Source organism: Neophocaena asiaeorientalis, unplaced genomic scaffold, assembly GCF_003031525.2.
Source record: "Neophocaena asiaeorientalis asiaeorientalis breed wild unplaced genomic scaffold, Neophocaena_asiaeorientalis_V1.1 scaffold62, whole genome shotgun sequence".
NCBI classification, from domain to species: domain Eukaryota; kingdom Metazoa; phylum Chordata; class Mammalia; order Artiodactyla; family Phocoenidae; genus Neophocaena; species Neophocaena asiaeorientalis.
Genome location: NW_020175191.1, coordinates 221,478 through 247,672, shown reverse-complemented (window position 1 = coordinate 247,672; position 26,195 = coordinate 221,478). Strand labels below are relative to the sequence as shown.

At 35.9% G+C, this 26,195-nt stretch overlaps 1 protein-coding gene across 3 annotated transcripts in view; it reads right to left on the bottom strand.

Annotated features, from left to right (window-relative positions):
- RAP1A (RAP1A, member of RAS oncogene family) overlaps positions 1-26,195 on the bottom strand; it is a 62,080-nt gene that overhangs the window by 2,254 nt on the left and 33,631 nt on the right. For 2 of the 3 annotated variants that reach the window (XM_024764817.1, XM_024764818.1), the window contains exons 2-7: positions 18,041-18,124; positions 14,720-14,788; positions 12,654-12,710; positions 9,794-9,934; positions 8,192-8,335; positions 3,080-3,195 (exon numbers count right to left, since the gene is read on the bottom strand). In XM_024764817.1, the coding sequence (XP_024620585.1) occupies positions 3,109-3,195; positions 8,192-8,335; positions 9,794-9,934; positions 12,654-12,710; positions 14,720-14,788; positions 18,041-18,097 (555 nt within the window). In that variant the 5' untranslated portion in view covers positions 18,098-18,124 and the 3' untranslated portion in view covers positions 3,080-3,108. Of the gene's footprint in view, positions 1-3,079; positions 3,196-8,191; positions 8,336-9,793; positions 9,935-12,653; positions 12,711-14,719; positions 14,789-18,040; positions 18,125-26,195 lie in introns of those variants that run through there. The other variant, XM_024764819.1, reaches the window with a different exon arrangement.

The window sequence follows — 26,195 nt, the reverse complement described above, 5'->3', positions numbered from 1 at the left end:
CAAAAAAAAAAAAAAAAAAAAAAGCCAGACAACTAACTGTAGAAGAGTTAAATACATTTCAGAACAGGAACTGGAGTTCTCATTTTTTTCTACCTTTGTACCCTTACCTAAAGAAACACAAATACTATCAACTTTAACAATAATCACCTTCAAGGAGCTGATGATTTATAGTTACTGACTCAAGATTTCACTAAAAGCCTAAGCAAGCATTTGGCCAGAAGCTGTTTTTCCAAAATCTCACTATCCAGAGGCAATCTGTGACCTTTACTCCTTTCTGTCTATTTTCCCTCTACTTCATTTCAAAAACGGGTACAATTACTCAGTTGTTTCCCCTAAGAGAGTTTCATTCATATCTCTGAGGAAGCACATATTAGTTAATTTGATGCTCCAGAAGATGTAATCTACTAAACAGACCCAAGAGACTTACAAGAGTTTTAGCACAACCAACTTTCCACTAAGCGGACCCAGTTTAGTAACAGTCCCATAATTAGCATCAAATTACATCATAAATCCACTCCATGGAAGTATTCTTTTATGGTAATGTTTACAGAGTTGATGAACATAAGTAAAAACTGTTCAGGGGATTTAAATATATAATTAAAGGAAAACAAATGGTCCCACATGGCCTGGTTGCTTACGTGATAGGCAGCTTCAATGCAGCCACTAATTTCTCTCCAATGGGTTCACTTAATGAAAACTTAAGTGGTACTTAAAGTTGACTACTACCTACAGACCTACAGAAGAAACATTTGAAAGAAGTCAACCCACACCTGAGAGGAAATGACTTCTAAAATTACACTGACATACCAACACACATCCAGCAGAATGTCTCAAGTTACAAAGACTGACAATACCAAATCTGGGGAGGATGTGGAACTCGTAAACTGCTAGTAGGTGTGTAAACTGGTACAACTACTTGGAAAAATTTCTTAGCAGTATCCACCAAAGCTACCACATATATAGTGTATAGTCTGGCCATTTCATTCATACACACACACCAAACAGAAATGCATGCACATGTACATAAAGACTTGTACAAGAAAGTGCACAGGACAGCTTCATCTACCACAGGGCAGACAGCAGAAGCAAGAAGAACTACAACCCTGAAGCCTGTGGAACAAAAACCACATTCACAGAAAGATAGACAGGATGAATAGGCAGAGGGCTATGTACCGGATGAAGGAACAAGATAAAACCCCAGAAAAACAACTAAATGAAGTGGAGATAGGCAACCTTCCAGAAAAAGAATTCAGAATAATGATAGTGAAGATGATCCAGGACCTCGGAAAAAGAACGAAGGCAAAGATCGAGAAGATGCAAGAAATGTTTAACAAAGACCTAGAAGAATTAAAGAACAAACAAACAGAGATGAACAATACAATAACTGAAACGAAAACTACACTAGAAGGAATCAATAACTGAGGCAGAAGAACGGTAAGTGCCTGGAAGACAGAATGGTGGAATTCACTGCTGTGGAACAGAATAAAGAAAAAAGAATGAAAAGAAATGAAGACAACCTAAGAGACCTCTGGGACAACATTAAATGCAACAACATTCGCTTTATAGGGAGGGGTCCCAGAAGGAGAAGAGAGAGAGAAAGGACCAGAGAAAATATTTGAAGAGATTATAGTCAAAAACTTCCCTAACATGGGAAAGGAAATAGCCAACCAAGTCCAGAAAGCACAGTGACTCCCATACAGGATAAACCCAAGGAGAAACATGCCGAGACACACAGTAATCAAATTGGCAAAAATTAAAGACAAAGAAAAATTATTGAAAGCAGCAGGGAAACAATGACAAATAATATACAAGGGAACTCCCATAAAGTTCACAGCTGATTTCTCAGCAGAAACTCTACAAGCCAGAAGGGAGTGGCATGATATACTTAAAGTGATGAAAGGGAAGAACCTACAACCAAGATTACTCTACCCGGCAAGGATAGGGAAGTTTATAGCTATACAAGCCTACCTCAAGAAACAAGAGGAGTCTCAAATAAACAATCTTACCTTACACCTTTTCTATCAAACATTTAAAGAAGAGCTAACACCCATCCTTCTCAAACTCTCCCAAAACATTGCAGAGGAAGGCACACTCCCAAACTCATTCTATGAGGCCACCATCACCCTGATACCAAAACCAGACAAAGATACTACAAAAAGAGAAAATTACAGACCAATATCACTGATGAATATAGATGCAAAGATCCTCAACAAAATACTAGCAAACAGAATCCAACAGCACATTAAAAGGATCATACACCAGGATCAAGTGGGATTTATCCCAGGGATGCAAAGATTCTTCAATATATGCAAATCAATCAGTGTGATACACCATATTAACAAATTGAAGAATAAAAACCATATGACCATCTCAAAAAAAAAAAAAAGAAAAAGAAAAAATAGAAAGTGCACAGGCACCATACTTGTTCCTGGAAAGAACCCAAATGTCCATCAACAGCAGAATACATAAATATATTGCTAGTATAGTCATACAATAAAAATAAACTACTGCTGTATGCAACAAGGATTATTCTCAAAAACATTTTTGAGTGAAAGAAGCCACACATAAAATAACACATTAAGTGTTTTTGTTTCTGTTAAGTTCAAAGAGAGGCAAAACTAATCCATTGTGTCAGGAATCAGGGCTGGGATTACATCTGAGGAGGAATGACTATTACTGATATATATGTGTGCTCACTTTGAAATATTTCATCAAAAATTTTTTTTATTTTCAGATAAACCACTGTTCCACTTCAATTCAGCTTGAACTTCAGTGTGACCTTGGAAGGCTTTCTATTCATTGAACCACTATTGTTTGAACACCCATTCTGTACCAGGCACTGGGGATGTACTGGTGAGTAAAACAGACATGATCCTTGCCCTCCCTCAGACAGCTTAGAATCTCATGGAGAAAAAGACAAATTATCCAGTATATGAACATATCTATAAGTTACATAAAACACTTACAAATTACAGAAGCCTGGAAATACCCTAAGAGGTGAAATGGGATGTGGTTAATGTTGGGGAAAGCCCCAAATAAGAGGATGAGAAAGGTATCTGCTCTGCTTTTAGCATCTTACCTGGCTCAGAGCTGCTGCTTATTGTGGGTCTAAAGCAGCAGACATGATTTCTTTTTAGGCTTCTTCTTTTCCACTGGTGTTTTTCTATTTATCTGTCTGACCAGGTCATAAAATATCTAAATAAAAACAAGAAAAAGTACTTATTTAACCAATATTTGAGACCTTGTTCCACAAAACAATCTTGATTCTGTGAAATACTATTCTGCTCTTGGATCTCTATTTTGCTGCTTTGTTTTAACAGCAGGTTTCTAAGAAGCCTCAGCTGATTTTCAGTCAGGGTAAAGCACAACTTACCTACTTACAATGAGGGAAATACACTTGCTCTTAGAGATATTCAATAACAAATTAGTAAAAAGAATTAGTTAAAAAAACAAGATAGTGAAGTGGAATCTTTGATTCTTCAAAAACCTAATTATTAAGAGAATAGTTAATGCTTCACTTATATCTTTATACTTGCTTTATTTTTTAAAAAGTTCAAACTTACAGAAAAGTTGCAGGTACCAAGAACTTATGTATTTTCTTCACCCATATTCACCAGTTAGTAATATTTTGCCAAATGTACATTTTTCCAAAGAAGAAATGCAGATGGCCAACAGGCACATAAAAAGATGCTCAACATCGCTCATCATCAGGGAAATGCAAATCAAAACCACAATGAGATATCACCTCACACCTGTTAGAATGGCAATTATCAAAAAGAACACAAATAACAAATGTTGATGAAGATGTGAAGAAAAGGGAACCCTCCTACACTGTTGGTGGGAATGTAAATTGGTGCAGCCACTGTGGAAAACAGTATGGAGGTTTCTCAAGAAAACAAAAAACAAAGCTACCATATGACCCAGCAATTCCACTCCTGGGTATATATCCAAAAATACCCAAAAACACTAATTTGAAAAGATACATGCACCCCATGGGACTTCTCTGGTGGTCCAGTGGGTAACACTCCATGCTCCCAATTCAGGGGGCCCGGGTTCGATCCCTAGTCAGGAACTAGATCCCACATGCATGCTGCAACTAAGAGGTCCGCATGACGCAACTAAAAAAAAAAGATCCCTAGTGCCATAACTAAGACCTGGCGCAGCCAAAGTAAGTAAGTAAGTAAGTAAGTAAAGAAGTAAATAAATAAATATTTTTTAAAAAGATACATGCACCCCAATGTTCATAGCAGCATTATTTGCAACTGCCAAGATATGGAAGTGTCCATCAACAGATGAATGAATAAAGAAGATGTGGTGTATATATACAATGGAATACTACTCTGCTATAAAGAACGAAATTTTGCCATTTGCAGCAACATGGATGGACTTAGAAGGCATTATGCTAAGTGAAATAAGTCAAAGACAAATATTGTGTGATATCATTTATATGTGCAATCTAAAAAATACAACAAACTAGTGAATATAACAAAAAAGAAGCAGACTCACAGATACAGAGAACAAACTAGTGGTTACCAGTGGGGAGAGGAAGGGGGGAGGGGCAATATAGGGGTAGGGGTTAAGAGGTACCAACTATTAGGTATAAAATAAGCTACAACGATATATTGTACAACATGGGGAATATAGCCAATATTTTATAATAACTATAAATGGAGTAAAACCTTTAAAAATTATGAATCACTACACTGTACACCTATAACATATAATATTGTACAGCAAACTATACTTCAATTTAAAAAATAATGGTCCTAAGATTACAAGCCTAAATTAACTGTTGAAGGGGGGACCCCTTCATTTACCCCCCTTTGGGATAAACAGATTTATCCCAAAGCTATTGATTCATTTATATTCTTTTCTTTCTGGTCCACCCTACCCACACTCCCATTTTCTTTCAACCATTTAATTCTATTATCTTATTTCTAAGAAAGTTGAAAACATAAGAGTTTATGAACAAAATGGTAGTTTCTGTTTCACAGCTCCAAAGCCCTTCAAGAACTTAATGTTCATAAGCCATAAACAAAATCTCATTAGTTCCCCAGCCTCAGTGCATAATCTATAAGTGAAAAATAACAAAAGGATAAACTAAAATAGTAAATTAATCAAAACAGCATGTTTCTTCATGGTAGCCATGGGTTTCTGGTACTAAACAAAATGGTAACTGGTTTTGTGGTATTACCCTTAAGGATTTCCTTGGCAAACGGTGCCTACCTCACAGCAGCAGTGATGAGGGCAAGTTCGAACTATAGTTATTTGGTTAGATATGGTGAAAGCCCTCAGTCTAGGTTCTTCCTCATCCTTCTGAACTACAGAAAAATCTAAAGGGAACACAGAATAATTTCTCAATCCCTCTATCATTCCTTAATCGGGATGTTTTGATTCCAATTATTATTCCAGCATCAGCAAAGAACAATTAATTCTTGATTAAGACTGATGTGATTCTGATACAACTATGTACTACTTTCAAAACACAACAAAAATGATGAGTTTTAAAAAAATATATTTATTTTTACTTATTTATTTATTTTGGCTGTGCCGTGTCTTAGCTGTGGCACGTGGGATCTTCGTTGCAGCATGTGGGACCTTTTTTTTAAGTTGAGGCATGCGGACTTCTTTCTTGCGGCGTGCATGCGGGATCTAGTTCCCCGACCAGGAATCAAACCTGGGCCCCCTGCATTGGGAGAATGGAGTCTTACCCACTGGACCTCCAGCGAAGTCCCAAGAGTTTTTTTTTTTAAATTATATATTATCTGATATAGATAGTAGAGAATTAGAGGGCAATTTAGTTAAGCAGGATGTCCCTGTATGATTTCAAACTTGAGTCCAAGAGTTCAATCATGTGAAAGTATGATCTCTCTATCTTCAGGCACTCAGAAATCACACACATATTTTCAAGGCATTAGCTGTCTGAGGAACTATTAACTACCCCCAAAACTCCACAGTTGGATTATTAGGCTATCAAGAGAGAAATATTAAAAGAAAGAAATTATTACACTCTCAAGAATTTCTAGCATAAAGTTTGTATCTTTTCCAAAAGAGTAAAGAACCTTAAGAAGCTAATGTATTTCATTTTGTTGTATTTTTTTTTTCTATTTTTGTTTTATAAACCTTCATGTCAATGGTTGATTTCAACGAGGCTACTGTGAAAAAGTACCTCTGCTGCATGGGAAACTGAAACCCAGAGGAGGGAGATCTAGTAGCATGTAAGTTCCCACAAACAGGTAATGCTTGAAAGGTAAGGAATACCTCCGGTCCACTGTGCTCACTGGACCCTGGCCCAACTCAACCTCAGCCGAGCCCTATGAACTTGGTGGTCGAGTACCAGTGAGGGTGATCACAGGACAGCAGGAACTATATCTCTAAGGCCAATCATCCTGCAGATGGTGACCGTGCACTACTACTCCCCTAGCCAAGCTCATTGTTTTACCTCATGTGTTTATGTGTTTTACCTTAAAGTTCTCTCTCTTTTCTTTTTTGGTGGTGGTATGGGGGAGACTAAACCAAAAATCAACATTTTATGATCAGCCATGTTTTTCAGGATAACATCTATGAAACTGTAACTCCACAACAGAGAAAGTTGAAACTGGAAGCATTTCATACTTCCTTTCATTTACTTGGCAGTGAATTACAAATAACTGTTGTTGAAGATCTCAGCAGGACTTGTTCCCCATTAGGATGTAAACTTCTTGAGGGCAAGAACAGTGTCTGTCTAAATGACTGTTACCCTGGTGCCTAACACAGTGGAACATAAGAACACAATGAATATTTGCTGAATAAATAAAATTTATGAATTTCTTATTTTTATTTATTAAAACTGGTTTTACCTGAAAGACAAGCTTTGACTTATTATTTGTAAAACTTGTTTATTTATGGCTGCGTTGGGTCTTCATTGTGGTGCGCGGGCTTCTCATTACGGTGGCTTCTCTTTGCTGTGGAGCACGGGCTCTAGGGCGTGGGTGCGTGGGCTCAGCTGCTCTGCGGCATGTGGGATCTTCCCGGACTGGGGCTCGAACCCGTGTCCCCTGCATTGGCCGGCGGGTTCTTAACCACCTCGCCACCAGTGAAGTCCCACAACCTTAAATTTTCTTCGTGCCACACGTTTAAAGTAATTTGGTCATTTAAAAAGTCAAATAATAGTCTACAACCATAATATCAGTGAAGGAAAAGTGACCAAAAGAACCAAAGGCCAGAGAGGAATCATAAGCAAAAACACACCAGAGGACTCTGATAACCTAAACCAGTCTTAACTCTCATCTATGTTGTAAGTGTGCTGAACTCTGACTGATTATCTGTGATGCTACAAATGGCAAGCACACTGGCAAATGAAGACTTCTGTACTACTGGGAAAGGAAAGAAGCCTATTTGGCTTTTTTTTTTTTTTTTAAGAAAAAAAAAGGCTTATGTTAAAATTAACAAAAAGCAAAGGAAACTCTTAAGATTTTGCTTGGATGTAGTGGTCGCAGTTGGGGATTGCACTAATCTTTTAGGGATCCAGTAAACTATTGGCCCTTTACATCCAGGCAGGCAAGCTTACTTGTTAAGCATTCCTGTCCCCAGCTATGTTCTCAGGATAGTGGAGTAGTTAAGTCACGGACAAAAAAAGCCTTGTGCAACCTGCTGTATCAGGCCTAAAAGACCGAGTGAATTATAGTTCTGTATCCATCCACACTCACACAGATTCTTCCCTTTGAGTCATGCACCAAAGGGAAGCAGGACTCAAAACACCAAATTCCACGATATCTTTCTGTACAACGTAAGTTCATTACAGTAACTACTTCTATTTTTTTATTTTTCTACTTGACTTTACAACCTTTTTACACACATCTGTATAGGTAATTGTTATAATACAAGGGTGATGTGACAATTTTCACACACCACTTTCTGGCTTATCATTTAGAGGCTTAGCAGGACTTTAAAAAACATATTCTTTAACTTAAACCACCTCTTTGCCAGCAAGGTAAATATAAGTGTCCTCATCACAGCCAACAAAGTGATTTCATATAAGAGAAGGAATATGGTTTCTAGGAATTACTTAGTGTTTTCCATAAATTGATAGACAAAAGACTACTTAAAAGAACACCACTTTTTCTTTTTAAAAAAATGTTTTTGGCTGTTAACTTGAAAGAAAGGAAACTAAAAAGGCACTTATTTGTGCTGCCTAGCAGCTGTAGTTTACCTCATTAACGTTGATCTTCGACTTTGCAGAAGATTCTAAAAAGGCACAGTTACACCACTGTCTTGCTAAATTCTGACCCTGTTCTTTGCCAACTACTCGCTCATCTTCCAGGTCACATTTATTACCAACCAAAATCATTGGAACCTGCGAGAAGGAAAAAATCATATAATAAGCCCTAACATACTTGTTACTCAGCCTTTTATAAGTAAGCAACTACCAGCCACCAACTGAAATGTGTTAGTTAGGACTATAATCTTCAACAAGTGCTTAAAAAAAGGTGTACGTACGTGCGTTGGGGGGAAAATGGAGGGGGAAGAGACAGAAAAAATATGGACGAGATTCTACAACACTGATCTGCTAAATTATTTTAAGACTATAATCCCAAAATGCTCAGGTGGACTAATGCTAATGGCTGAATTCCAAGTAGAAAAATCTGAAGGAAAAGGAACCTCCTGCAATACTCATTGTCTTGGTGTGTTTTAAGTGCCTCATTTCACAGGACTAAAAAATGCCAATAGCAGCGGCAAGACCAACACGTTAATAAGTTTTACTTCTACAACTGACATCTAGATCTGAAGACTAGCTTAGGTGAGATATTAAGGAAAAGAATAGAAATACAGCCACTGAGTAGCTATGTCTTCATCTACAACTCAATCTTTAGTTTATTACATGGGATAAAGAGATTAACATTACCAGAATTCAGTGATTTGCATGTAATTGCCTATGAAAAGAGAACTCTCTTAGATGAATTAGTCATGGGAAGAAAGAGAACTATTCATTAGGTTATGGTTGGTCATGAGTCATATGGTGCAAATTCCTCCCGCCTACAGTATTACCCAAAGTTGAGGTCTTAAGCAGGTGCCTATGTTCCCATTAATAATGAGAGAGAACACACAAAAACAGAAAAGAAGGTACAAATGAAATTTTATATCCTAATTTATACAACTTTTGAAAAAGGAACTTTCTGTAGCTCAAAACTGAGACAAACAAACGTAAAATATACATTTAATCTTTGCAAAAAGGCAAAACAACAATGATGCTATTCATCAAATAAGACAAGAATTCTAAAACAGTATATTTTACCACAATAAAAAATTAACATTAAAAAAAGAATTCTAAAACAAAAACAATATAAAAATGTAAGTTAATTAAAATCTTTAACATAATTCAAAGGAAAAAACTAAGTAAAAACTGTACCAACAGAATTTTAGAAATAGGAACACAGCATTACGGTTCTTAATAATGTTCTCTGAACACTTTTTCTGACATAACTACCAACTTTCCAAGCCCAACTGGAGTCCCCCTTCTTCTACCAAGTACTCTTTGATTCTTCTTTCTCCACTCCACTTATGACCCACATAGCACTATGTAGGTCATAAGTGCAGTAGAGAAAGAAGAACTTTACATACGTGTCCTTCTTTTCTAATCATCTCAGCATATTATCTGTAGGTAAATTTAGAAAGCTTAAAAACGTTTTTGGTCACCAGGGCTCTTAGGCGCATGGTAAACACCCTCTAAATCCTCTACTGAGAGAGAAAATGGACACTTTTTATTTGGCCACAGAGAGATGGCAGTATGCTACATATAGAGAGAAATACTTACATCTTCTGTGTCCTTAACCCGTAAAATCTGTTCCCTCAGGTCTTGTAAGTCATTAAATGTGGACTGAGCTGTAATAGAATATACTAGTGCAAACCCTTGGCCATTCTTCATATACAAATCTCTCATCGCTGTAAATTGCTCCTATAATAAAAAATATGCAATTATAAATATGACTTCTTAAATGTATTGAAACAATTTAAATCAGAATAATCACAAGTGAGCTACTGAATTTTTTTTTAATGTATGTATGTATGTATATATAAATATTTTTTGGCCGCGTTGGGTCTTCGTTGCTGCATGTGGGCTTTCTCTAGTTGCGGCGAGCGGGGGCTACTCTTTGTTGTGGTGCGCGGGCTTCTTATTGCGGTGGCTTCTCTTGTTGCGGAGCACGGGCTCTAGGCACACGGGCTTCAGTAGTTGCAGTACACAGGCTCAGTAGTTGTGGCTCGCGGGCTCCAGAAAGCAGGCTCAGTAGTTGTAGTGCACAGGCTTAGTTGCTCCGCAGCATGTGGGATCTTCCTGGACCAGGGCTCAAACCTGTGTCCCCTGCATTGGCAGGCAGATTCGTAACCACTGCGCCACCAGGGAAGCCCTGAATTCTTTATTACATGTTATCATGACAGGAAACATAAGACGTGATACACGGTTTCTGGAAAATTTGACATGAATGTTCCTGTCCCCTATGTACATGACTAGAAACAACTACAGAATTAGAACGGAAATCTTAACCACTTTAATTTGTTTCTGTGTGATTTAGAAAAACTGCATATAGTTCCTTTTTATATACAGATTTTAATTATTTTGGTGCTACAAAAGGTGATGTCCAAGGTAGTGGTTTTGGAAAAGAGAAGGCCAAGTACTGAACCCTGAGGCCCTCCCAACATTAAGAGGTTGGGGAAATGAAGACAAATCAGGAAAGGAGACTTAGGAGTAACGAATCATACAGGGAGAAAAGCAAGCAAGTGTTGTTTCCTAGAAGTCAAATGAATAAAATTTTTACAGGTAAGGATAATGATCTACTGAGTCAAAGGTTGCTGAAAAGTCAAGAAGGTTGAGGATATATCCGAGGGATTGATTATGAATGACAGACCATGGACTTGAAGCTGTATAAAGAGGGGGTTGAGGATATGATAGAAAATCAAAGATGTTAGATTTAACAGACTGCAGATTACAGTCAGGTTGAAAGGTATGAAAGGAAGCGAGATGGAGAAACAAGAGATGGTTAGTAGAGAGTAGGACACTTGAAAATGAGATTTAAGATGGTATTATGTTACTGGTAATCATTAGTCTAGGGTAAAGAACATGGGCATGAATGACTGAAGCAGGGTGGAGGTCAAGGAACTGAGAGGCCAAGCTACTGGATCATCTATATTACCTGTAAAGATTCTATTTGGATACTAAAATCACCAAGAATTCGGACTAAAGCAGTGTTGGAGAAAGTAAGCAAAAATCCTCAAGGAGTAAGGAGTGATCTAGAACAAGATCAAAGAGCATCAACTACTTTCCAAACGTTATGCAAGGCACTGGGGACAGAGAAGTAAACAGAAAATTACAACACAGCATGCTGAGTGCTAGGATGGTAGAAATACAAGGTATTTGAGAGCACAAGCGGAAGATCTCTGCAGAAGGGGAAAATTTTAATTTGGACAAGAGGAGGAAGAAACAATGCCCTCACACTTGTGGAGGCTGTGAAAGGAAGAAATAGAAAGTATTTTTTTTTTAACTGTTGGGGTCTTTGGGAACAAAGGACAATTATTGCTGATTCCGAAGCTAGGAAATTTGGGGGTTGGACGAAGTGGCAAGAGGGGGAGGTCTCAATTCAGCTGATATAAGAAAGAAGGCGTTCCAGTGATCCAAAGCTTCCTGCTGGAATCAAGATCCATTTTCCCACAAAAGAATAGAAAAATACGGTATAATTTGTACTCTAATTGCTCCAGTCTGCTTAAGTTTTTTTTTGATCTGAAGCTTTCTTACCATTTATAAAATTATAGGGGGAATATTTGTGCTGAATTTTAAAACAACTTAAAACATTTAAGAATACCATCCATTTTAAAGCTAGGAATTGCCTAATAGGTAAAGTCTACATATATGGAGAAAAAAAAAAGAAAAGAAAATCATTTAATGTGTGCATTTTTTGTGGTAGTATAATTGTGGCAGAATAAAACCATCATTAATTAATTAAACAATTAAAAAGGTGAGGACAAATGAAGACAATGAAAATAAAAGCAAATACACAGAGCTCATACTATATAAAAGACATTTTGTGCCAAGTGATTTATAATCACTATCTCATTTGATCATTATAAGCACCCTATAATGTACTAAACGTCATTACACTCATTTAAGCATGTGAAAAACGAGGATCAAAATAATCCTAAAGATTTTTGTCAGAACACACGTATCTGTCACCAGTCCCCTGAGATGTTAAAATGCTAACAAAAAGCAAAAAAAGTTTTTTAAATAAATGAATGACCATGGTGTCAAGAGTTAGTCTTATTTAAACCCAGAGAAATACCTATTTTAACTAAAATTCTGTGTTTAAAATACTTTCCTTTTGTTTGTTCGTTTAAAGCACTAAGAGCATAATCCTTACCTCAATACAGGGAAAAGAAACTCAACACACAGATTCTGTAGGTGAGCACAACATACAATTTAATAGTGATATGTGGGCATTAAGTACATCATAGATAGTTTCACACACATAAGAAAATTTAGGAAGCCCTACATTTAGAGACTTAACGTTCTTAATCAGAACAAATGCTTTTACTCACAGAAATCATTCAGGTGACCATACACTGTTCACAAATGAAAATCTGTCCACCCACCCCACCCCCGCCAAAAAAAGAGAAAACATCCTTACTGTTCCTGCTGTATCCAGGATTTCGAGCATACACTGTTGGCAGTCTACTTCAACTTGCTGTTAGGGTCAGGGCAGGGGGGTGGGGGGTGGAGGGGGATGAAAATGTAACATCAAAATGTCAGTCTGTTTTCCTCCCACCTCTTCACTCAAAGTCCTTATTAACAACTACAAAGCCTTTCTCTAGCAGTTTGCTGTATTGGTGGAGACCAAGTTGGCACTACAGTAAAGAACAGGAGGTCTCAAACACATTCTATTAATAATACAGAAGCTAGGACTGTTAATCCTGAGTTTAGATATTTTTCTGACCACTATAAACTCTGAATAATGATTGCTGTTATTATTAGAAGCCAATGGTCATATTCTGCAATTTAAGAAAAACTGCAACAAACAGATATAGTTCTAACGGAAAAAAAATGTATAAAGTATGTATATTTATATTATCTTCAAAACAAAGCACAAAAGCAGCTCAAAACAGCCAATATCTGGGGGGTAAAGAAAACTTTGCCAACTTACCAGATCCAAGTTGTCAAAGTTTTACTAAAATATGCCCAAATCTAATACAAAGGAAATTCTTAAGAGACAAAGGGAACACAATAACACTGAACCTATAGAGTTCTCAAGACTTTAAAAAAAGGTACTTCTTTGGAAAAGCTGTGTGTATAAGGTGAAATTTCATATACTGAATTCTACTTTCCCAGGGCTTTATAGAAGAGAAGGTTGTCCTAAAGAAAGTATCAACTATTAGCTGTGAGGAAAATGTTTAATAAAGAAGGGATTAAGAAAAGTGCTTCAGTATTCAAGGTACAGATCTCCGTTTGTAGTTAAAGCTTTAACCAGCAACTTATTTGGGGGAAATTTCAGTAATGCAACATGGTCTTCTAAAAATAAACATATTAACCTAAGGACTATTTTAAACTCTGCTTCTCTGTCAGATCAGGAATTGATGAGGAGCACCACAGGTGGATCTACAAACTCACTGTCTACCACTTACGGGACAAATATGATAACAACCTGCACAATCTGTGAATGGGCATGTTCAATGAACAGTGAATCAGGTCTGTAGTTTCTCAATATATATCACAATTTTGTTTCCAATTTACAGATAATGAAACTGCTCTGCCAGTAGGCTTGATGAACTTAATTCAGCAAAAGTTATAGCACTATTTAAAGGTAAATTCTAAAACAGCTACCAAAGCAACCCTTTCTTATTTGTTGAAAGGCAGGTTAATCTTTTTGGGGGGCAGTGGGGTATATCGTTGGTTACTAGGCTTTCTTACAACACTGTCTCTTCCCCCCCATAACATACTTGGGAAATAAAATCATGAAAATTCTCCACAATTCTAGCTAGTCTTATAGTTAAATAAAATAGTATTTTTTGTCAAGACCAACTATTAAAATTTTTTTTCCTTTTAAATAAGCTTTATTTTTTAGAAAGCAGCTTTTGGTTCACAGCAACACTGAGCAGAAAGTACAGAGTTCCCATACACCCTTTTCCTGCTCCCTGCTAGCCTTCCCCACTATCAGCATCCTGCATCAGAGCAGTACATTTGTGAGAATCAATGAACCTTCCTGTATCAACACAGCATTATCATGCAAAGTCCACAGTTAGCAATTTTACTCTTGGTGTTCTAGTGTTACAGAATCCAACTCTTTAACTTTTTACAGTTTAAAGGAGAAATATTTTTTAAGTTATTATACAACTAAACAAAAATAACTTTCAGTTACTGTATAACTTCAAGCATAAAGTGTTCTTAATTTTAGTTCACAAAAAGAGTAATCAAAAATATACCTATTTATATGCAATTTTTCTACATTAAAAGAATTCCCACCAGGAAAATGTGTACATTAAAGAACAGATTACTAATCAGTAACAGAACATGGAGCTCTCTATAGCTAATAAGCAGTGTTCTACGAAAAGTATTTTGTCTTGGTGAAACTTTTAAAAACAAATACAGAACATCTGTATCATTTCTCAAAACTATTTTCAAAAAAGCAATTCCATGGATCAAGTTTTAAAGTCATAAGAAACTACTTGTAAGCATGTGTATACAAGTTTCATATTTTACCTTTCTGTAGGAATCTTCTATCGTTGGGTCATATTTTTCAACAAAAATTCCCTGAACAAATTGAACTGTCTAGAAATTTAAAAAAAGCAGACAAAAGTTAAGGACTTAAAAGAAAAATCAGCCCCTCTTAAATGTTACTTAACTTCGCCAAGTGGTAAAGGTTAAATGTAATTATATGAAAACTCTGTGTAAACATGCAAATGTGAAGTGTCATTAATTTTCAATATAAGGATACATTCATAATTAAGAGTACACTTATGAAAGGAGGTGGTCATGTTAAAAACTGTCATCAATGCTGCTGCTGACATTACACTGTTAAATAATGACTATATTAAGTTTTAAAATACTACCAGGATACAAATAAGGACATGGATTCTAATTTACTAAAACGTGAAAATTTATCAGTATTTAAACTCCTATTACCCCTCTATGTATCTATAGCAAGTTTTATCTCATACCCTCAAAGGAGAGAGACAAAAGGTTGTAAATTTTAAAAAGTCTTGAACAGTCTTTCTAGTTGTGGGGGAAAACAGAAGAGGGAATTAAAATTTATTGAGTTTATTAAATTTATAATCACATTCAAATTTCATATTCACCCCAGAAGTAGTTATTTTTCTGATTTGCCAGCTGAGATTCAAACATATGCCTTCCTGATTCCAAAGCCTTACTCTTTGCATAGGAAAACATTACCTACTCATCTTTTTCAGATTATCTACTTTTATCTCTAAAATTTCTATAAGCAAAGATGAGAAACTAGGTATTTTACCATTCAGTAAATGAAAAGAAGTACAGAAGATGGTTGTGAAATATTTCCTAGATAGCTTTAGAACGGTGTCTGGTACATCACTGCCTAAAAGCAAGGGTAAGAATGTGGACTGAGGTCATTCACACTTCAATTAGCCAGAGGAATATTTTATACACTATTTTAGCTTGAATTAAATAGACTAATTTGAATATAGTAAACTTCTTCAGCTATCTATAATGGTGGTTCCATTTCCTCAGCTCTCATTTACTCTTCAACCCACCCCAGGATGGTTATGGTATCATCACCTTACTGTAGCTGCTTTCATCACATCCAGCTACTATGCTATGACTTCTGAGCAGTCAAGTAAAGGTACATTATGTACATTCAAGTACAAGATACATTCTTCTATGCTGGATCCTCCAATCCTACCTACTCTTTAAATGTTGAGAGGTACTCAGAGCCCAGTCCTGAGTTCTCTTCTCTCTCTAGTCTCTCCCTAGACAACCTCATTAATTCCTATGGATTTTAAATTAATTTATTTATTTTAAAAAGGTAATTCATGGACGTAGGACAAAATGCAAAAGACACAAAAACATATGTAATGGTAACTAATTCTATTTACCATCTTTTCCAATTCCACTCCCAAGGAAGTAATTGATATGTTATCTGCAGCTTATTGAACCTTGCAAAAATAGCCTCTGTTCTTTTATAATATCTCCCCGCTCATTCTTCCTTTCTTATAAAACACATATGGTCCTCTACACTGCTTAGTATCTTTTTCCTCCTAAGTAATACAGCTTAGATATCATTAATTATCAGTATATACAGAGCTGCTGCATTCTTTTTAATGGTTTATAGGATGCTACTCAAGATACATATTAAAAACTTATTTAGCCCCTACTGGTAGACATTTAGGTTGTTTCCAAACTCTTGCCACTGTAAAGAATGTTGTAATAGACAGCCTTGACCATGTCATTTTGTATATGTGAACTTATGTGTGGGATACATTTCCAGAAAGGGACTTGCTGAATTGAAAGTTACATGCATTTAAAATAACGGACACCAAGAGGGAAGAGATATGGGGACATATGTATATGTATAACTGATTCACTTTGTTATAAAGCAGAAACTGACACACCATTGTAAAGCAATTATACTTTAATAAAGATGTTAAAAAATTTTTAAAAATTAAAAAAATAATAAAATAACAGATACTCGCAAACATTCACCACAGAGGTACTAAATTACACTCCTAACAGTAACATAATTCCCATAAAATAAAAACCATAGATATATTCATGGCAACCCAAATCATACCACAAGTCTCTCTTTTAAGCTATTGTCTTGAGGATGTGATGTTATTTGATGTATTTACTTGAACATCTCACAAGCACATGACATTTGACATGACTCTTGATTTTCACTCTCAAATCTGCTCATTCTCCAGTGCTTTCCTTCTACTTCTTTAATGGTCCATTCATAAAATCAGTAGCTTGACTGTGAAATTTGGGAGTCACCCTCGACAGCTCCTTCTCTCCTAGTCCCCATATCAATCTAGCACTAATTGTCAATTCTACCTCCTATTTAACTCTCAAAACATCTACTTTTTTCTTCTTCACTGCTAATATAAGCTTCCACAAACAATAATGTGGTGTATTGCATTAACTCCCAACTTGTTTCCCACATCTTCTCTGCCTGTCTTCTAAATTACTCTTGATAGAACAAAGTGCTCTCTTTAAAACATATATCCAATTCTGTCACCACCACCACCCTCCAAAAACCCTACCTTCAACAGCTTCTCATTGTCATTAGGAATAAATTCCAAGTTCTTACATGGTCTTCAAGTCATGATCTGGCCCCTGCTTATCTCTCACCTCATTTCCCTCTACTTTCTTCCCGGTTCACTCCTATCCCAGCAACTGTGACCCTTCTCAGTTGTTCAAATGCTAATTTAGGTTCCCTTGTCATAGAGGTCTCTTAACAATATATACTTTTCTTTCAAAGTATCTCTCTCACAATTATAATCAAGTAGTTCCTTGATTAATTGTGCATCTATTACATCTCCTCCACTATAATGTAAGCTCTGTGAGGGAGACTGTGACTGTTTTTGTTCACTGTTGTAACTTTAGAGTCTGACGTTATAGAAGCTCAATGAACACTTCCTAAATAAATACAGCATGTGTACAAAAAAATGACCTTTATTCCACTTAAGTCTGGGATGGGGGTAGGGTAGGATTTACTCCACTGGTACTCGTAATAATCAGTCCCCCACACTAGAATGTAAGTTCCTTAACAATGAAAACAATTTTTATTCCTCTTTGAATCACAAACACTAGTGCTTAACATAAAATAGGTAGCCAATAAATATTTGATAAATGAAAGAATGAATGAGCCACCATTATAAAACTACACATCCATGGTTACTGAATGAGTCCTTGTACCCTGGTAGGCCAGGTATTAGGCATATAAAACATACTGCCACCTTTTCTCTTGAGCCACTAGAAGTTGTAAAGCAAGAAAATATCACCGTTCTTCTTGTATTATATTAATTAATTATAGTTAGGTGGCTAACTTACCAGAGCAGACTTCCCCACGCCTCCTGAACCAAGGACCACTAGCTTGTACTCACGCATGATGTGGTCTTTTTAAATACTGACAATCTGGGGAAAAAAAAAATCAAAGATTAATAAACATGCTAAGAATAGCCTAAGAATGTACAACTGTTACATGAAATAACATGACATTTTGTTTTTTGTTTGTTTTTTCTCTTAAAACTATCAAGAGGAAGACAGAGGTATACAACAAAACCATGAATATTTTAATATAAATTTACAGGACCACTGCCAGGCATTTTAGTTCATTACAGATTATCTTTGACTAGTCATCAATCATTAGCCTGTTCATGTTACTTCGTATTTGGTCAGAAAATAAGATGATTAAAACTAGTAGTTATAGCTACAATCACGAGCCCAACTCTTTACGAAGCTATCACTTAAACTTACATACTTTTTTGAAAAGTTCACTCATGAGCTTGAATATAATGAAAATGCTATTTTATTTGCTTAAAATATCATATGTAATTCTATATTGTTTTGTTCATTATTGTATTATTGGTGAACCACATAAACTGTTACCTCAAATATTATTATGATACAAATGGGAAAATGTAGATGAAATTGTTGAAACTCTGTAGGTAGGTACTGCTGGTTTATTTCATAAGGCCCAAATTGCTGGGACGGGGGGGGGGAATAAATATAAACTTTATTTTTTATCTCCATGATTATCTTAAAAAGATACAAAAGAATTTCCAATGACCATGATGGTGTAAATAGGAATGAACTTTCCATCCCACAATAAACAGCTAAAACACCAAACAAAATATATGAAACAACTGTTTGCAAGACATGGTTGGACAATAAGCAGTATAGCACTGTGATCTCTGAGAGGTGGGAAGGAAATGAAGTGAGACCTACACCTGCCCTGGCTTTCTGCCTAGAGGTACTTTTCAGATTGTGATGCAGGGAGAAAAAACTCAAGCAGAGAAGTTACCAGAGAAGTGGGAGTTATGCACAGAAAACTCCAGAAATCTGCACAGGGGTCCACCTGAGTCTGCGGCCAAACACTAAGCCAGGCATGCAGGATGAAACTCCATGAGGTAAGGCAAAGAATAAATAGGAATCTGTAAGCTGAGCAATTCCCAGAGTGCTGGGAAATATTGACATTCTGACCAGAAGAGTCTTCTTTGTTGAAAAATAGGCAATTCACTTGAAACCCCAGAATATTCATACTTAGTACAGGAGTAAACAAACCCTAGAGTAAAAAATACTCTACATACTTCCTAAAAAGGCTTAAAAATAAGCCTCAAAAGGATTGAGTCAATCCATAGACAACAACTGCCTGTCAGAACAAGTCCAAGATTTTTTTAAAGAAAAAAAAATTCCACCATTCAACAATATAAAATTTTCAATGTCCACAGCATCCAATAAAAATTAATAGACACATAAGAAAGAAAGAAAATATGACCTGAAACTAGGGTGGAATGAGTCAACTGAAACAGACCCAGAAGTGATATAATGGAATTAGCCAATGAGGACTCTAAAACTGCAATGATAAATATGCTCAAGGATTTAATGAAAATATGAGGAGAGAAACGGTAGACATAAAAGAACCAAAATGAACTTCTAGTGTTCAAAAACAGTACCTGAAATGGAAACATAACCAGATGGGATTAACATTATATTAAATACTGCAGAAGGAAATTTCAGAGGAACTGAGATGAAGATAGAAAAAAGTTGATGTGGAAGGTAAAGAGTGGGGAGATGGAAGGAGAGGGAGAGAGAAAAGAAAAGGAAGAAGAAAAATAAAAGAAGAAAGAGGAAAACCACAGCTATCAAGTGTATGTGTGTAACTGGAATGGGGTGGGGGTGGGGTTGAATAATAAAATACTCTCAAAATTTGATAAAAACTATAAATCCATAGATCCAAGAAACTCAATGAGCCCTCTCCTTAGTATAAATACAAAGAAAAGCACAAGGCACAATAATCAAATTCCTGAAAAACTGTCAAAGAGAGAAAATCTTACAAGAAGCTAAAGGAAAAAGTTTAGCCACAGAGGAACAAAGTTAAGAAAATATATAGACTTTCTCTAGAAGCTATGCAAGACAGAAGAAAATACATCTTCCAAATGCTTAAAGAAAAATATGGTCAACCTAGAATGCTAAATACAATGAATGTATCCTTCAAAAATGAAAGTGAAATAATTTTTTTTTTTCAGATCCAAAAAAAGAAAGAAAAGCTGGGGGAAGAAATAAGTTCACCAACCTGCACTTTAAAAAAAGCAAAAAAAATTCTTCAGGTGGAAGAAAATGATAACAGATGGAAATGTGGATCTACATAAAGAAATGACAATTGGGGCTTCCCTGGTGGCACAGCGGTTAAGAATCCACCTGCCTATGCAGGGGACATGGGTTCGAGCTCTGGTCCGGGAAGACCCCACATGCTGCGGAGCAACTAAGCCCGTGCACCACAACTACTGAGCCTGTGTGCCACAACTACTGAAGCCTGCGTGCCTAGAGCCTGTGCTCCACACAAGAGAAGCCACCACAACGAGAAGTCAGTATACAACGAAGAGTAGCCCCCGCGTGCCACAACTAGAGAAAGCCCGTGCGCAGCAACAAACACCCAATGCAGCCAAAAATAAATAAATAATTAATTAATTTTAAAAAAAGAAAAAGAAATGACATTACTAAAGAAATAAAAAGTACCAGAAATGGTGAGAGTAAATCTACAAGACTTTTTTGGCCTCTTAAAGCAAAAATAACAATGTACCACAGGGTTTACAACATACACAGAAGTAAAATATATTACAGTAATAGCACAAGAAAGGGAAGGGAACTGGAAGTATAATGTTCAAGGTTCTTTCAACCAGACAGATCCCCATATCCTTAACCCCTTTTCGAGGCCCCCAGTGATTCTTAGTCTGAGGACTGCTGTCATTTTAACAAGATATGAATTCATCACCTCTCTCATCTAAAAATGTGTACCTTTCGAGAGGGAATCCTAATATAGTAAGGCTTATTTATGCTCCCCAAATTGCCTCCTAGGGCAACAGAATTTGGGGAAAAGCACTCAGAGATTGCCAAATTATTTTGGGTACTCTGTAAGAACAAGATATTTGTCCCCTGTTACTCAACTCGAGGGGTAAGAGAGTCGACTTCCAAAATCATTTTTCATACATACTGTATGATAGAAAATTATTTTCTTTACACCTAACAAGTACCATGGATTATAAATGTATATACATATGCACAAATGCAGATACAAGAATAATATAGCTCAGATAAGAAAACACATACAAATACCCAATGAGGAATAATGTAGATTAATATTTTCTTTTTAAAGGGGGTTAGTTCTAACTCATTACTGCCAAGTTAGAAAACTACTATGTTCTTCCAAGCAAATCCCATGCCTTTTTATGGAAATCTCTTGTGCCGTGCACTCCCAACACAGCACCAGAAAATTTCTCACTCTGGTTAAGATTCCCTGACAAATAAGGAGGACAAGAATAAACATTACACTATGTTTACATTTTAAGTCAATCTTGAATCCCTAACACTATGGTCTAAGTTATAACATTTTTTCACTCTTCGAACTTCAGCAAAACTACTTCTAAATTTCATAAAGTTAACAACTTGATTTCTTTGTGATGCAAATAGACCCCAACTTTGTTGTTTCTGTTTTTAAATATTTAAACTAATTAAAAGGTGAAATAGTTTCTCCTGCACAACTGAACCTATGAAACAAAATTCATTAAAGGAAATTTAGTTGTGACAAGAAATTTTGGAGAAAAAATTTTTTACATTAAGGAACACTGAAGCTTAACAAGCAGTTATACTGTTGGTTATATTTAAATATTTACAGAAGCTGTGAATATTTTAAATGTGATAACTGACTACAACATGTTGGGGATGGGTGGGGATGGTGGTGAATAAATATGGAAATGATGGTAAGACTTGAGTTTCTAAAATAAAGAACAACGTTCCTCATAGTACATAATAATGCAACATCAACTGTTTTTGTAACATAAAATCACATTATCTCATTGAGAGAATATCTTCCTTGATACCTTCTCCTCTTATTCTTCTCAAGATTAGTATTTTGGGGAGAGGATGTACATAGGGATAAAGTGATCAGACATAATGTACTTATAAATGAAGTTTATAAATTAGTCTTCACACTCTAAAACCAGGTATACTCAGCCCAATAGCACTTCCTACCCCTTCCCAAATGAAAGAAGGTAAGCTCCTGTAAATAGAAGAGGCCAGTAGGGATTCTCAAAAAGAGCAGACAATTAATCACAGATTTGAGGAAAACATCTTGACAGAGGCAATAAATTCAACAAACAGAAGAACAAAAACCAAAGAAAACAGAGTTAAGAGGGCCTATAAAACGCTGTAAAATAAATGTAATATCCTTAAAGAAACCTGTGAAGTTATTAAATCTATGTAAAAGACACTTTGGAAACCTAGAAAATAAAAATATGAGCATCAAAGAAAAGTTCAGTAGATGGGCTGAAGAGAAAAATGGATACAGCTGAAAAAAGCAGGTTAGTGAACCAATATACTGAACCCACCCAAACAGAGAAGAACAAAAGGATGGGGAGATGGAAAGTGTGAAAGAGGTAAGAAGGATAAATCTCACCCTAAAAAACTTCTAGAGAAAAACATATTCCTCTCCCCTTGAATATGGGCAGATTTAATAAAATATAGCAAAAGTGGTGTTGTCTGACTTCTGAAGCTAGAAAGGGTGCCAGAATTTCCTCCTGGATCTTTCTCTTTGCAGCCATGCCTTTGGGCCCAGGCTGTAAGGCTGCCCTGAAGCTGCCACTTTGGAGAGACCACAGAGATGGGACAAATTTGCTGGAGGAACCCCAGCTCTGAGTCCTCCCAGACCTGTGAGTGTAGAAGATGATCCCAGACAGCCACCATTTGACTGTAACACCCAGAGGAGAGACCTTAGGCCAGATCTACCTAGCTGAGCCACTCCCTAATTCCATACTCAAGAAACATCAGGTTGTTTTAAGCCACTACATTTTGAATGATTTGATAACTAAAAACAGAAGGAATAAAGGAAAAAAAGGAAGGAACAAAGAAGAGATGGACGAATTGAAAATAACGGACAATCCAAATATCACTAATTACGCGAGTAAACGTTCAATAGGAAAAATTAAAATACAAGACAAAATACATACGGCAGAAGTTGACAGAACTAAAGGAAAAACTAGTCAAATACACAATCATGATTAGATTTTAACATAACAGTATCTGATAGAAAAGGAAGATAAAAATCAGTACGGATATGTAAAAGATTTGACCAAATAACAAATCAACTTACTCCAGTAGACATATATAGAACACCACACCCAACAACTGCAGACTACACATTTTTCTAAACTGCACACGGATTATTTACTAGAACAGACAATGCTGGGCCATAAATCAGGTCTCAACAAATTTCAAAGGACTGAAATCATACAAAGCGTACATTCTAACTACAATACAATTAAACTAGGAACCGGTACAAAAATATACATAATCTCAAAATGTAAGTTAAACAACATAATTCTAAATAATACATGGGTCAAAGAAGAAATCAAGATGGAAAGTAAATAATTAGAACTAAATGATAATAAAAATACATATCAAAAATTACTAGAAAAACAAATACCATATGCTAACACATATATGTGGAATAAAAAAAAAATGGTTCTGAAGAACCTAGGGGCAAGGCAGGAATAAAGATGCAGATGTAGAGATTGGACTTGAGGATATGGGGAGGGGGAAGGGTAAGCTGGGATGAAGTGAGAGAGTGGCATGGACATATACACACTACCAAATGTAAAATAGATAGCTAGTGGGAAGCAGCTGCATAGCACAGGGAGATCAGCTCTGCTCTGTGACCACCTAGAGGGGTGGGTTAGGGAGGGTGGGAAGGAGATACAAGAGGGAGGGGATATGGGGATATATGTATACATATAGCTGATTCACTTTGTGATACAGCAGAAACTAACACACCATTGTAAAGCAATTATACTCCAATAAAGATGTTAAAAAAAAAATTATTGGAGTTGGTACTCCAACACAAAAAAGGAAAATGATTCAAGAAACAGAAAGGTGTAAGAACAAGAAATATGCCAAGCAAATAAATCAGGAAAAATTATAGTTAGGTATCTAATTATCACTGTAAAATATGTATAAAAATCTGGAAATAAAACTGATTATCTCAACCTTTTTGTTTGGGAGGAGACAGGAAGAAAGGCATGTTAAAGGTTTTCTCTTCTTGGGAAAAGCATAAAGATACTGAATCTCTCTTTTTCTATACATTAAAAAAATATAAATCTAAACACGTGAAAAATGTAATGTCAACAACTAAATCATGTAACTTAAAAATCACTAGAGGAAAAACGAGCAAAGAAAACTTGACCAACTCAACCAGAGTCAGAATATGAAAAATAAACAACAGGAAAGAAAGGTATCATTTGCAAACCACAAATGATAAAAGCTTATTCTATGAAGACTATGATGACAAACTTAGAAAATAATACATTTAATTTACATGTAGCAAATCCTATAACATGTTATATCAATAGCTGGTTTTGTCTTTTCTTGTTTAAAATACTGAAGTCAGTATTTAACAACAGAATGCCTGAACCATAGTAAGTGTTTCTTTTGTGGTAATTCACTCTAAAAACATCTCCAGATATGGTCATCTAGCCCTTTGAATTCTATGCTCACAAAACAGTCCATTCCACTTCTGGATAACCTAATTGTTAGAACGTTCTTTACATTGCTGTTTCTTTGTAGTGGCCACTTACTGGGTCTCTGTCTCTAATGCCAAACAGAAAAAAGGGAATTCCTCTTCCAGTCTACGCTCCTTCAAATATTTGAAGACAGTTATTCCACCTGCCATATCTTCTTTTTCAACAAGCAGTCCTATTTCATTTTTCAGATGATAGTTTCAAATTCTGTAATCATTCTGTCTCCTACCCAAAAGCTTTAGGTCTTACACTCTCTTAAACTAAAAGTAATATATGCTAATTAGTACTACTAGCAGGCATTACAAAAAGGCTTATAACAAAAAAGAGCAGTAACTATATCCCCTTAACCTACTTCAAACTTCTAGCTCTTTCTTTGAGTGCTCTCCATACTTCTAAATAAGATATTCATACTACTATCTCTTGGTTTTTAGTTTTACATATTGCTCTTATGGTAGATGAGAATTTTAGCTCTCTTAAATAACACACAGCAAAGTAATATATTAAGATTACATTTCCTTTTTCATATAACTTGTGTTTATTCTGGAATTGTCTACCAACATATTTTCCACACAAACCTGCCAGATAATCTATGAATTTCATTCCCTTCTCCCCACCCTCCACCCCGCAAAAAAAAAATCCTTCCTGGAGCTTGCTGTAATCTGTACCAGCTGCTCTCCAGGCCCACAGATGTCCGTCAGCCTAGGACTTTCTTATGCACTGGTGTGCTTCAGAGTGCCTATCCACAGAGGTTACCACTACTATTTCTACTGCTCCTCCAGAAAATAAGGCACTTGTCCCCGTAAGTCAACATCTTCTCTAAGCACACTGTTTAAATCAATAGAACAGTGTGAATATGAACTACTGGGCTGGTGACAATATTTTTTTAAAAGAGAAAGAAAGAAAAGAAAACACTAAATTATAGATCATTTTCAGTATTGTGCCATCACTTTTTGGTACACGTATCTAAACTTTAAAAAAAAAAAACTTTTAAAAGCACAAGGTTGCCACAATTTCTTAGGTTCTTACATTTCCTTACTAAATGACACTTCCCTACTTCTTCTTTATGTATCATAAAAGGAACACAAATTCTACTGCTTTAGAAGACATTGACCCATCAATTATCCCCAAACAAATTTTTACTAAAACCTTTAGTAAATTATGACTGAGGCAGTTATCCCATTCATTGTACCCTTGACATTCTCTAAGAATTCAGGTAAAGGATTAAAACATTTAATCCAACCATCTTACTTTTTCAGGAGTAAAAATTTTTGGCAAATTTGACAAGTGGTCTTGAAAGGCTTATTATACTATTATGATAACTCATGCAATAACCTACCATTTGAAATTATTCCTTAAAAAATGTATTAGTGAGTACATTTTTCTTTTATAATAATCTCTGTAGCATCTGTAGTTAC